Below are 15,100 nucleotides of genomic sequence, written 5' to 3'. Positions count from 1 at the left end.
ATGATTAACCAGACATTGAAAAACATATTGTACCTTCTTTAGTTACATATAAAATCTACAAATGTATCTAATTTAAATTTCAAGAGGAAGATAAAAATAATGTTCAGCAGTAGATAACTAGGACATTTAAAATAATGAAATACAAGGTACAGGTTATATCCGATGGAGCTTTATTAGAATAGACAATACCTCACTTGTTTTTGTTGCCAGATTATCAAATTTATAAATTCCTACTACTGTTCCATATCTACAAAACAGTTGGCTAGTGCATCACTACTTACTAAACTTTGTGCAATAGGTCCAATTAAATTGGATCAATTAATTACATTTATTTTAACCTCAAGGTCAGTCAGGTCTTTTATTGTTTTAATTACAGATTTAATTACATTCCATCACTGAACTTAAAAAAAAAATCCACCCCCTTACAGCACTTAACTCTAATGAGGTTCTCAGAAGCATTCCTATTGAAATATTTTATTCTCCTGCCCATATTCTTTGAGCTATGCTGAGATGCACTAGACAGAAGAGTAAGAACAGCTGGTAGGAGTGTGTGGGATACTCCAGGGACACCAACACAAGGCCAAGATGACGCTGCTCCACAGCTTGAAAAGTTGCCAGTCACCATGTTGTCTTTATCATTTTACTATCTGTAGTTATAGTTTTTGCATTTAGGATTTAGATAATCTCTTTGATTTGTGTGTTTCTTTTAGTAGCTTTCTTCAAAATTGACATTGACTTGTCATTGCACCTAACAATATACAACAAAGGGTAAAAGTAGGAGATAAGTGCTTCAACAAAAACCTTGTTACTGATGATTACCATAAATGTTTAAATATAACTTTTATTTAGTTATGGAACTTTTGTATTTTAATAATGGCTTTTGATAGTGTATTTTTGTGCCAGTTATAAACCTAACATTTTAGAGATAATTTTATAATTCTGGAATCTTCTTCAGTGTTCCAGGATATATAATTATCACTGTATACACTTAAGAAGAATGTTGGCTATTGTTTTACATCTTTGAGCAGCATTTTGTTAATGCATATGAGAATTGGGCAGGGACAGGCCAGGATTTCAAGATTATCTTTGAATTTCAGTTCAATGTAGCATGAGCCTCAGCGCTACAAATATGACAGCTAGCAATAGCACCTCATCTGACATTTGCCTATTATTCTCATTTTTGGGGAATTTAAGAGGGTGGTGTTTTAAAATAGGGAGTGCTTGGTTTTCATTTCAGGTGCCAGTTATAATGATCACTGAGTCACTTTCTATGTTAAACAACTCAACCATTCAACCAGATTTATCACTTTTTCCTTTTGTTTTGGATTTAACGTTAGAATTATTTAGTAAACTGAATGCAAAAAACAAAACAAAAAAAAAAACCCATCTAACTTAATCTATCAAATGTTTAAAATATATGTGAACGTCCAGCGACAAAATATTTCCTCTCATGCAAATATTATTGTTAGTATCATGCAGTAGTTTCAGGAAGGAGCAAGAAAGATTGTAACTGTTTGGCAGTATGGCTCTTTGAAGATATGATCTTGTGATTCTGTAATAATTGGAGTGGAATTGTTAGTGTGCAAGAGAGTAAAAGGAAGCAATGAATATTCATTTTTCTTCATACTCTGATTGGTCCACTCAACTATTTCAATAAAACTTTATCTCTTCTTGTAATATTACATAGGAAAATAAAGAACGTGTAAGGGATATAAAGGAATCCACCAATGATTGGAGACAGGATTTTCTTTACATTGTCTAATAGACTTGTTTATTATTTTAAGCTGGTAAAAAGAGACTTATGATTCGTGTTGAAGAAAGAGTTATTTGTGCTTGATACATTGAAGACACTGTTCAAAAGCAGTTTGTCCTTATAAAAGGATGACCCCTGTAGTATTTCTTAGGCAAGGAGGGACAAATTCAACCAACAAAAAGCACATCTCGCCCCGAGTTCCCCATGATTTCTCCACATAGAGCAAAAAAATACACATCAGTAATTTATTTGAACATGCACATCAGTGAGTAGCATAGTTCTAGGCTACTCAAGAAACAAAAGGGAGAGTATCAGCATTACCTAAATAAAAAAGAGAGGTGAATTACACCACTTTAATTGTCTTAAAAACACGGATAAGAAGAGCAATTAAAATATAGTCCTAAACAGTACTAGCTAATGTAGATTACATAAGTATACAATATGATTCAACTAATAGTGCTCTGACAAGCATAAACCACCAGTTCTAGTAAACAAGGCCCAGATCAATTGCTGAGAAAATGTTAGATTCAGATGTAGAACAAGTTACTTTTATTTCGGTACTGAATGCAAAACACAGGTCAAGTGTGAGGACAGCGTTCTAAAAAAGGTGGCTCTGTTAAAGCAAGGAGGCCATTTCCTTTTGCATTTTTATAATTCTGGAATTCTATTTTTGACGTTCACTTTCCTACTTTTCCTCCCCTGAGCACTAATTTATTTAAAAAAAAAAATTTCAAGGTGCAAGTTGTACATTCTTATCGTTATACTATCTCATCTCTTTCTGGAAGAGAGTATTACAATCAGCATTACAATGTTCTTTTTCTCTTAATATTTGTTTCACATACATGTATTTCAAAATCATAATGTTGATTAGGAAAAGAAACTTACAAACGAGATAGTGATGTAATCATACACTTCCTATTGTGCTGTGTGTCTTTCCCATCCCTTCTCCCCTTTCCCTGTAAAGAGCTGTAAAAAATTTAAGGCAGATGAGGTATATTGCTGAAGGAAAAAGTTATTTTTGATAAAAACTCAAAAAAACTTTTATTCTGCCCTTCTACTCAAGAAAGACTACTCAACTATAAATCTAGTGCTAGAAAAAAGCAGGAAAGACACCGTTTGCGTGTACCATACTATGTCTTCTATTTCTAGAATGGCTTTTTGTTAATTTAATTTTAATAGAAAAAATAAGCACCTTAAGCTATGAACAAGAAAAGAACTTCATTATTAGTGAGTCTAGAATCCAAAAGGAATTAAGAACACTCACTCAAACTCTTTCACTCATTCTCACAAAGGCCAATGCTACTGATTAGAATTGTAAAGTGCTGTACTTAGTAGAAACACTTGTATACACTGCAGACACTGAAAAATAACCCTCAAGCACATTGTGTTATAGTTCCAAAAATATATTTACAGTCTATTACAAAGATTACAAATGGAAGTGTCTAGGTGACTGTATTATGCTAATTAAAATTATTTTTACAGATTAATTTTCCTTAGGGACAAAAAACATTTTAGTGAAATTAAAATGATTTTTCTAGTCAATCAAAAAATAAATTAAAGTATCAAATAACACTGTACAGTGATTTAAAACAAACAAAAAAAAAGGGTGGGGAGGGGTTTGGGAAGCAATCCATTTGAGTTTTTCTATAGCCATCTTTGGTCCTAAATGTGGGAAAACACATTATGTAGCACTGAAAATACCTGTTCTTTTGTGATGCTCTGCAAGTAAAATAGAAAAATATAGTGCATTTTCAATGTATTCAGAGCCCACTACAGAGAAATGTGTGTACAAAACAAGACAGTATAAATAAAATTTACAAGTTTTACAAAGGAACATTTACAGATTTTGTTTCTGTTATTTGTTTGTTTGTTTGTGGATGCCCACATTATCAAACAAGACCAATTATGACCGATCCCTGGGATCTTTCTCTATTAAAATCATTATAAACAGCCCAATTCTCTTTGGAAGTACAACAGTTCAATTCTGGGGTAGTTCATGATTTTCATAACTTTTGAAAGCATTACTCACAATATGTATACATTCCTGTAATATCTATAAAGACACATTTAATTATTGCTTATGAAATTCTAACACAGTAATCAAATAATACGGTTTAATAAATAAAGCTTTAAAAACAAGCCAGATCATTCACCTCTTCCTTCTAGGGTAAGGAGTCCTTTCATTTAACAAGTTTCTTGCATCAGTGTTCACAAACAAAAGACTTTTTGTTTTGTTTTGTTTTGAACTGCAATGGTGATATTCTGTGCAGCAAATTTGTGTTTAAATGGTGAAAATTGTGAACTGCCCCTTTATCATGCTTCAGAGTTATAATATAAAACAATTATTTCCTTTCATGTTTGGACTGCATTCAACAGAAGAGGATATAAAATATATGTCAACTATTTATCCTAAATTTCCTAATGTCACGAGACTGAAAAAATCTTGATGTGCTCAGATTAAATTTTAGATAACACTGGATAGTTCTGCTTTCAGAGACTTGCCTTCACCAACATTCTTCAGATGAAGCGCCTCATCTTTTTAATATACTCATAAACCTAAAATTCGAGTTTATTAAATTCTTTCTAGTAAAATCACTCTATAAACAATCTGCTAAAAGTGCCTTATAGTATGTATGGATCATTATTGCTTTTTTCATTGAAAAGATAGTATGTTGTCTGATCTTTACAAAAAATTTCTTTTTAAAAAATATCAGAGCTCTTGGCAACTTGCATTTTCTTGACTACCTGCCAATTAGCAAACAATATCAAAACAGCACTGATTAAACAGAATAAAATGGCACAAAAAGGATACCAATGTTCTGACAGAGATGTATCTTCAATCATGCTATTTCTTTTGAAATCTGAGATTCTTTCAAAGGTACCCAGTGTAGTAATGTGTTACAGATTTAACACTAAAAAGGTCCAAAGCTATAAACAACTTTCTAAAACAAAGTCCTTATGAAGAATAAACACAAATGATTTTAAAAAGGAATAGTCTGAAATCACATATTTAAGGAAAATATTTCATTGATTTTAACAATAAGATCATGATTTTATTTGACAAATATATTCTTTCTTAAATTCTTTATGTACATTTTAAAAAGTCTATAAGACAAAAAGGAGGTTAGAGAGCTCAAGGTGTTTGGATGTTTTTCAGGTAGTACTTTGTTTATTGTCACTGCTATTTTCCTGGCCACCGATGGTGGATCCTAAATTCCCTTTTTATATATTCTGGTGGCACTTAGGAGTTCAAGTCTATAGGTGCTTCTTAAATCTTCTCTTCACTGTTGGAAGGACCCAGGACATCAACTGTCTTCTAGCAGCATTCTATGCATATACTGAAGGCCAGTACTGTTCTCTTGCAGTCTGTAATCTCCCTTAAAAGGGAGAAATGCATATCACACTTGAATGCCAGTTCCATGTAAATGTAGCATTTGTGCTCTCATAGTCTGAATGCTGCTCATGATTTTCTTTTGATGGCCAACCAGTGTGATCCCTAAACTCATCACATCCCTGAAAAAGACAAATGTAGTTTTCATTAGGTACCTTACAAAGAGTAAGTGTGGCACGAAACTGTCATCAACTGTTTAATTAAATATGTTACTTTAGCCAAATAGATCTTTTAGTGTTCTTGGGTATTATGATCACACCCCTGTATCAGATCAGAATAGTAAAACCTACATCAACATTCTCCTTTGTAAAAACCTAACTGCTCAGGCTCTCAATTTACTCTCAATTCATTTTTAAAGTGATTTGAAATTTTACGTAAGAAATTATTAAAGTCTTAAAGCTATTATTAACTTGAGGGAAGGTTAGGAAATATTATTTGAAATGTTGTCTTCTTGAACCTAATTGGGATTTAGAAATTTCTAACTGGAAAAAGCTGGATATAGTATAATGAAAATAGTTGGTGGGATCTAGAAGAAAAGTTGGAAATCATCAGTGACCATGTAAAATTTTATACTGGATTTAATTAACATGTGGTAATTCTGAGCATATTATTGGTTATATACTTACTCCAGTCAGTTCAATCATTTCATTATATGTCATAAAAACTATCTTTAAAAATGTACATCTCTGTTTAATAGCTTAAATTTGAATTAAGAATTGTATCTGTTTGTGTTTTCTTGCCTTTCCTAATAGCCAGATACATTGAGCTTATGTCTTTACAAGCAGCTAAAATATTGCAAAACTATAGCACTGTAGTTTTTCATGGCAGTGATAGAGAAACATGGTTTTTCAGGGGTACAGATTGCTTTGGGGACCCAAGTGTAAAAATGCCCACATAGTGACTATAAGAAAACTGAACCAAATAGCATGCACACACTTAAATTCATGTACATGACATTTCCTGGCATATGGCAGAAAATAATATTTGATTGCTGGTCTTCATCTCGTTAGAAAAACGATGACAGTAGATAGACAGAATCCCACAAATGGAACCTTGAATATTGTTTTCCATTTTCAAACACATTGACTGAGAGGAACTATGTCACCCATGAAAGTCACGCTGCAGCCAAATCAACTGAGGTTTAGAGATTTTTAGATTGTCCAGGACCCCATAATTAGTGATGGAGCCAGACAGGAAAAGTGAGTTCTTTTAACTTCAAGTTCATAGCAATTTTAAAAGTTGTTTTATCAGGTCATTTTTTTTTTAAAAAAAGGAATCGATCAATCACACATCTTCCAAAAAGTAAGTTAAACTCTTACTTTTAAGCTATGGTTAACTGAATTAAGCTTTTGATCTCTTCAGAAATAATCATAGTGGACGTTCTAATGCATTTCAGCATTGAGTATAAAGTTTTGAGATTAAGTTCAACAAAAGCATGGTGAAAGAAATCCTCCTTTGCAATGGAGAAAGTTTCCCCAGTGAATAGGGATCTAAATAATACAGAGGTTAACTACAGAGGAAGCCTCAATGGATGGTGTTTAGAAACCAGCTATGGAGTCATATTAGTTACTACTTACTAGTTAAGTTGGCTTAGGGGAAATATTTAAATTTTCTGAACTTTAGCCTTGTTGGCAATGAAATAGGTATAAAACTATAGGCTTAATACAATTATTGTTGTGAAGGTTAAAAAAGTAATGTGTTAAAGGTCTATTTAGCATAATGCCTGGTACACAGTAAGAACTTGTTAAAGAAATACTTTTGTTCCTTGATTTTGGGATTCAAATTCTTTTAACATAAAGAAGATAACCTAATGTATAAAGTGCAGACTGTACCTAATAAACCCTTAAATATAATTTTAAGAGTTTAAGCTTACTCAATAGTCATCCTGGCTACTGATTCAAGGGAATTGTAGCCAGCTGCTGTGAAGTTATCTTTATATCTTTCCATCTTAATAGCTTGTAGCCATTCTCCAACTGAACAAAAGGTAGTGAAATCAGGAGTGTTTTGATCCAGAAGAGGGCTTATTGGCCTAGAAAAAAATGAAACAGAAAAGCGAATATTATCATGAACTACCAAAGAAAGAATGTCTTGACCCATATAAAATTAAGGTATAAAGAATAAAATTAATGTTTTAACTGGTGTATATAATAAAAAAAATACATCGATATGCTAATAAAAACCTAAAGCATCCAGGAGGCCAGTGACTACAAACTCCTAAATTTATATTCTATTTAGATGTGATGACCACCTGGATTTGTCTCCCATATGTTTTTAAAAGTACAGCCAACAATATTTGGAATCAGTAAATAATTGTTCATTTGCTTCTTCCAAAAGTAATTGGGAGTAAATGATGCACATATGGCTGTGTTCTAACCTGTTCAGGCCACAAGGGTGCTGCAGAGATATTGTGCATCTCCTTTGCTGATGGCATTCTTGTGAATGCCCGGGAAGTTAAGTAAGGCACCTCCACAGGTGCCTTATTATCAATGTAAACCAGAGCATCAATCTTACCTGGCGTCTGAGGCTGAATAACTACTAATATGCATTACAATCAAGCAAGCCTAATGCAAAGGATGAATGGACTCTTTTTAATGAGTACACCTCTTTAATCATGTATTGAATTTCTTTTTTTTTTTTTTTCTTGAGACAGAGTATCGGTCTGTCACCCAAGCTGGAGTGCAGTGGTGCGATCTCAGCTCACTGCCACGTCTGCCTCCCGGGTTCAAGCGATTCTCCTGCCTCAGCCTCCTGAGTAGCTGGGATTACAGGCGCCCGACACCACGCCCAACTAGTTTTTGTATTTTTAGTAGAGACGGGCTTTCACTGTGTTGGCCAGGCTGGTCTCGAACTCCTGACCTCGTGATCCACCTGCCTCGGCCTCCCAAAGTGCTGGGATTACAAGCATGAGCCACCGTGCCCGGCCTGAAATTCTTTTATAAACTTTAACATCATTGAATAATTTATTAAATGACTTGAAGCAAAACAATTAAGTAGGTACTATGAATATAACAAAAAACAAGAACAACAGTAATAAAAACCCATGTAATAATAAAAATATTGATCTGAAAATATGAACTACTATCATATCACAAAAATTCAGTTTATAAAGTTTTTTTGATAAAAGCAGCTAGTAATACTTATAACTTTAAAAAAATACAATAATGATTAATAGATTCTCTTTAAACACCAATTAAGGTAAGCTTAACTGAAAATAAAAAATAAACTTCTGTAAATATAATATATTTAATATGAATTTATACTTCAACACAAACGTCAATTTGCGATTGTGGTGGGGTTGAGGAAATGAATGTTTTATGTGACTATTTTAATTTCTCCCAGATTCCATTCTCTTAGGCATTTCTTACCTACTACAAGTTCCCAGGGGAGTTTTCAGACTATTTGGGTTTCGAATCATTTTGTCTAGAATTCCAACTATCTGTTCAAATTTTGGCCTTTCAGCTCGCTCCTTTTGCCAACAATCCAACATTAGCTGGTGAAGGCCAGCTGGGCAGTCCATGGGTGCTGGTAAACGATAACCTTCTTCTATTGCTTTTATAACCTAATAGCCAAAAGGACATTACAAATTATAATAAAACAGATTTCTCGGTAGGCAAAATGATTTATCCAGATAAGAATGAGGCACAATGCTTCACAAAAGACTTACTTTTTCCCCCAAATTTCCATGAATACTAAGCAAGTTATTAAGGAGTGCGTGAAGTGCAGGATATGATGACATTTCCTAGTTAATTCAGCAATAGGGAGCAGCAATTAAGTTCATCCAGGGTGCAATAGATGGAAACGTTTTTAACATCATCCCAGAGGCTTTCAAAAGGGAACATGTTATGGAACTATCTTACTTGTATATAATTGTGAGTATACGTATGTGCCCATACATTTAAAAATTCTGCAAGTTGTAAAAAGAATTTGAGTTACCCAGAATGAGCCAGAATGATTCACTTTTAAACAGAGTATCAAAATAATATGAATGTTATTACCAAGCACATGAGTCTTTTAAATAATATGAAGCTTATTGTTAGTGTTATAAGACAGCAGTGTGCTGGAGCGAGGTTGTACTGGTTTATGAGTGGCAACTGCATCCCTTCCTTACTCCAAGTTCCCTTACCTCACACTGGCAGACTGAAATACGCGTGGGGGAAGGGTTACAGTAGTAAATAGGGAAAGTCTACAAATCAGGGCTTTCCCAGTCAGAGAGCTGGTTTTTATTTTTAATTTTTATCAGCATACCACTGCCTATTTATATCTAATAACAGCCTAAAAAACTGTTTATATGAAGCTTTGAGTATTAATGAGAAATAGGCCCCTATAAACATTTGTATGTGGCAATCAGAAAAACTATCATTCAGATTTGGGTTTTTCATTTATATGAAAGGCAAAAATAAATCTTAAAAATTTGAAAATGTTCCAAATCTGAGTGGCAAAGGGAAGAGAACAAGAAGACAAACAGCAGAAATAAGAAGGGCTTGGAGAACACTAAAATAGTATTTTAGGGGGAAGAACAAATCCTTTGACACTGATTGATATAATGGTAGAAATAAAACAGAAAATGACCCTCTGAGGAAAAAAAAATTGAATTTTCAAAGAAAATAAGGTCAAAAGTAGGCAAACAAAAAGCTGGCTTTAAGAAATGTTGATGGCCTTAATATTTTTAGGGGAACACATCCTTAAGATGCATGCTGACATTCAAAAATAGCACCTTAAAATATAAAAGGTTGTAGGATAGGATATAATGAGTACAGTACCTGGCATCAACAATGCTTGAAAAAAAAATTCTTTTGTACAAGGGGGGAAAAAAGTCTACGTTTTTCTTTAAGACAAATCTCTAATTAAGTTTAAAAAGTAAATAGATGGACTTAGTTATAATGACTTTTGAAAATTCACATAAGTATAAAATTTAAGACCAAACTCTCTCCTAATCGCTAGGTTGTATTTCTATCAGCTTATTAAACTCTTCATCTGAATTGTTCATAGGTACCTCCACTCTATATAATTAAAACTGAATTTACCACCTTTCTTCCCAATCTTTTACTATTTCAATTAATAGCACTTCCAGTCCCAGTCAGAAAGCTGCAGACTGCCCCAGATTCTTTCATTTTCTCTCTCTCTTTTTTTTTTTTTTTAAAAAAAGAAGAAAACAGAGTCTTGCCCTGTCATCCAGGCTGGAGTGCAGTGGCACGATCACAGCTCACTGCAGCCTTGAACTCCAGGGCTCCACATCCTGATCTTCCTGCCTCACATCCTCTTATATACACAATTAGTCACCACTTTCTGATGATTTTCTACTTCCCAAACACAATATATGCTCAAATACTAGAAAAAGTATTTTTCCATATTTATATCTACATTTATATATCTCTCTCTATATATACATCTCCCTGAAGTGATGGAGTAATTATCTCATAGTTAAGTCTTTAGTTTCACACTGAGGTGTTTCTTTAAGTATTTTATTTTGAACAATAATTATGGAGAAAACACCTTGGTCTTAAGTGACCTTAATCAGTGTTGGTGCTAAATGCAATGGAGGTCACATGACAGAACTTAAAAATGTCCTTTTATGATCCCATAATTACAAATGTTGCATATCACTGTAAACATTCCTCTAAAATATCACTTTTAAAAGCTATACATCAAACAAATACATACAAATGGTAACTCTGCAAAGATCATAAATATATAAGTATAGGAGAAATTATATTTTTTAAAAACCATTTTAAATGCTAAGAATTTCAAGTGGTTTTGCAAAACATTCCAGTAATAGCACTGTACTTGGATTCAAAAATGCTATGTTAAAAAATGTGAATAAAAGTAAAAGTAATTTACTTTTGGAAAATGAGTGGCTTTTTGTATATGAGGCTGCTTCTATTTAAACACGTGCAGTCTATTTCTGATTTGACATGACTGCATTCTAATGCTCATAACATTAACTCAGTCCTCATTATTTCCCACCACCTCCTAACCTATTTCCCTGCTTACAGCTTATCTTCAGGTGTCCTGAAAGGAACAATGTAAGTTGAGTGATCTTTCCTTTTTTCTTTCCCTCCAAGTAATGTTTTAAAATGTAAATCTAAATCTTATCATGCCCTCTTGACATAATACTTTTCAATAGCACTCCAAGCTTTCAAAAGAACACTTAAAATTATTGATTCTTTAGCTTTCAAAACAATATATTCTTAAGTCTTTGCAGCACTGAACATAGAACCTTTAAATGATTATTTAAAAAATGAGTTAATGAACCTCTGTAGCTGTCCTACTGTATTACGGAAATTTAATGATTCCTTTTGTTATTGCAGAGAAACAACACTGATCTCACTTCAAAGTGAAACTCCTAGCTATATTCAAAGATATAGTGGTTTACACATTCATAAAGGATAGCAAGAAGATATAACATTTAAAATAAGAGATATTGGGACTTTAATAATCTCATTAATAGTCACATCCCTATGGACATGAACACTTAAGGTACTTTCTGGGAACTCTTCCACCTTATCACAGCAGTTTGGCATAATCCAAGATACACCCTTTGAAACAAAACCAGCCAATAGGAGCTAATTTAGGGAAAAACCGAACCTTGAGGTTCTGCAGTTTTCATTTATTAGCCTGGCAGTAAAACAATTTCCCTGTTAAAGATGCAATTAATAGTCATTGTTAATATATATTAAATGCTGATTATATGATTGGCATAGTTTTAAACTTGAATTATCTTATTGGATTCTTACAAAAACCTTATTAGGTTTAAGTATCATTATTACACTGATTCAAGAGATAAAGAATGTGTGGCACACAGGAAAAAAGAGAGAGGCCCACTCAATATCAGGTAGCTGTTAGTAGAAAAGACAGAATTTGACGTAGGCTATCTGACCACAGTCCCTGCTGTTAAGAATGGCTTTAGTTTTCCAATTAAAAAATAGGTACATTCTTCAAATAGTTAGATATTCTTGGAAAAACAATGCATAGAGGTAAGATGGCTGACCCTCCACTTCTTAGAGGATTATGTAATTGGTTCACTGAATTCATCTCAAACATATTCGTGTGAAATTACTAGAAACTCCTTGTATTTGCCTTAGTATTCTAATAAAATTCATTCATAACCAATTCTATATCTAAATAGTTCCCAGAGGAACCAGAAGTGATTTGGGTAAATGTAACTTTAAAAAAGACCTCTGGGACACAACAAGGACCACTTCTTTGACAAATGCTGTAAAGCAATACTTAGAAATAAAAACAAAAGTTACTTACTGAGAAGTGTTTCCATATTATTACAGTATGACCATTGTAATTAAGAGAAAAAGGAACACAATAAGACCCCATTAATGAGCCTGTAATAACTCAAAATGGCATATGGACATGATTGGCTTCTGTGCTCTGCTCAATACTCATTTTCTATTTCATTAACCTCACAGTAACATGACCCACATTTTATGCAATTAAATATGTTGGACTTCACTTATGAGATTATGGCAAAGTTTTACATAAAACAACATCATAATTTTGCTTCTATCAACACGAAAAAATAATAAAGTCATAAATCAGTGGTGACTTTTAAAATGAAAAATTAGGTATCACAATTTAGCTGAGAATACATTTACTTATGAGTATATTATATTTTCAAAGCTCTTAAATGACCTTTCATACATGGCTTTAAGGAATTATCTTTATGTCTCATATCTTTACAAAAGCTTAAATTTTTTAACATCCTAATATCTACCTACTAGAAAAATTAACAATTTACTGGCTTAGCTTTATATAAGAAAAAAATACTTTCTTACATTCTTTTTTAAAAATACTTTTGAGTTATGTTAAGTATTAAGATAATTAATTTACTATATAGATTTTATTCTTTTTATGCTAGTAGTATTTTTTCTTATATTACAATACATTAAAATACGAATGTAAGAAAAATACTAGGAAAAATAAAATCTATATAGTAAAAAACTTCAAAATTTCATAACTTGAGGGTAATAATTTGATTTGGATGAATCAAGATATAAATTCAATGAAAAGATAGCTGCTGTGAAAACCAAAATGATATTTTCAATTTCCACAATATTTCTTATATTTGACATTTACATACATGAAGATTTTTCTTTGAAAAGTCATTAATGGAAAGAGCTAAATGTCTGCAGATTTTTTAGAAGAATAAAAGTTGGAAATTTATTTGGAAAGCTTCATCTCTCGGTTTTAATTGCAAGTAACTGAATCTGACTGTTTCCAATGCAGTTAAAACTTAAGAAAATAACAGACACATGAAAATACAAATGAGTGCCCATTCAAGGGTTAACTAAGGGATAACCTATTTGAGTATGAGTCTGGTCATGTATACTTATATTAGTTTTCCCTAGGTTTTTCTTATTCATTGCCTTGTCCAGAGTTACACACACTGTCCAGATAGTCCAGAACTTTCTCACTCATTAGCTTCTACACCACCCTTTTGTGTCTCTTCCCCTGACAAAAACCTCACCTTATCCAGCATTCAGCCTGGAACTGTGTGGACTTGCTTAGAAATGTAACCATCACTGCACATCTTGTTTTCTTGTGTCTTGTAAAAAATCTTTTTTTTTTTTTTTTTTTTTTTTGAGACGGAGTCTCGCTCTGTCGCCCAGGCTGGAGTGCAGTGGCCGCATCTCAGCTCACTGCAAGCTCCGCCTCCCGCGTTTACGCCATTCTCCTGCCTCAGCCTCCTGAGTAGCTGGGACTACAGGCGCCCGCCACCACGCCCGGCTAGTTTTTTTGTATTTTTTTTTTAGTAGAGACGGGGTTTCACTGTGTTAGCCAGGATGGTCTCGATCTCCTGACCTCGTGATCCGCCCATCTCGGCCTCCCAAAGTGCTGGGATTACAGGCTTGAGCCACCGCGCCCGGCCCAAAAAAAAATCTTTTAAAATCTGAGACATTTAAAATGAGAGGGCTTTCTAAAATCCCTGACACATTCCTAGCAACTAAATTTTAATAACGTAAAGTGAATCAGTTCACTTAATAAATCCATCTAGGCTAACTAAAAAGCAATGAATACATCCAAAAATCTGACGAAGGCAAGCTTCCCAGAAAAAAAAATAATATATTCACACATACACAGCAGTTTCCACATGTATCAGGGGTTCATAGATCTAAGTCTCTCCATGAACTCCTACCACAGCTTCCTACTAAAAAAGCTTTTATCTAGAAAATTTTATCCCAGAATGGAAATCATTATCCTAAATTATCCAATTTTTCTCCATTTGCATATTGAAAATTAAACATATAATTGTTCAAATAGCACTCTACTGACATAATGATAAAATAATGACTATTATATAATAAGAGGAATATGAATATCAATTTCACTGTACAAACTGACCTATCTAGGTAATCTCTCACTGGTAAACAAACCTGCGTCCAAATTTATTAACTATTTTAGACCTTCTAAATAAAAACATAAAATAATGTGCCAAATAATTTAGGTTAGAACTAAACTGCACAATAGATAGAATTATGTCATTTGACTAATAAAATATTTATTAATCCTTCATATATTAAGGCTATATTCATGATGTTCATTTTTAAGAAAAACAAAAAACAATACTTAACACATTTTAAAATTTAAAATTGGAGATATTAATTTGTTTCTTCTTAACCATTTTCATTATTTGTTTTTGGAAGTTAAGTGAACTCTGAATTTGTCAGTCCTGTCAGTCCCTTTATGTTTGAATCCAGTACAGAAGGAAGGTGTCAAAAGAAATGAAACTCCACCAAGTGTCTAGGGAATGTAAATATTTCTCTTTCTCTGCCCTAAGGATTTGTTTGTCCACATTTTGACAGTCCATGAAATCTTTGACACTGAGACCTGTCAAATATTAACAACTTTGCCTCTGCCAAACAGACTCACCATTTAGACTGTTATCTTTGAAAAACAAAACAACAACAACAAAAAACTAAAAGCAAATGAAAAAGTTTTATGTCATC

The 15,100-nt window shown here is 33.0% G+C and overlaps 1 protein-coding gene across 4 annotated transcripts in view; it reads right to left on the bottom strand.

The window, feature by feature from the left end:
* Positions 1-1,743: 1,743 nt before the first annotated feature.
* The window catches only part of EPHA7 (EPH receptor A7), a 178,691-nt gene continuing 165,334 nt past the window's right edge, over positions 1,744-15,100 (bottom strand). The window contains exons 15-17 of one of the 4 annotated variants that reach the window (XM_010358024.2): positions 8,510-8,703; positions 7,018-7,173; positions 1,744-5,266 (exon numbers count right to left, since the gene is read on the bottom strand). In XM_010358024.2, the coding sequence (XP_010356326.1) occupies positions 5,152-5,266; positions 7,018-7,173; positions 8,510-8,703 (465 nt within the window). In that variant the 3' untranslated portion in view covers positions 1,744-5,151. The remainder of the gene's footprint in view (positions 5,267-7,017; positions 7,174-8,509; positions 8,704-15,100) is intronic. The other 3 variants (XM_010358022.2, XM_010358021.2, XM_010358023.2) reach the window with 3 other exon arrangements.

This window comes from Rhinopithecus roxellana, chromosome 4 (assembly GCF_007565055.1).
Source record: "Rhinopithecus roxellana isolate Shanxi Qingling chromosome 4, ASM756505v1, whole genome shotgun sequence".
Lineage (NCBI taxonomy): Eukaryota > Metazoa > Chordata > Mammalia > Primates > Cercopithecidae > Rhinopithecus > Rhinopithecus roxellana.
The sequence above is the reverse complement of the archived record's forward strand: the minus strand, read 5'-3'. Positions and strand labels throughout refer to the sequence as shown.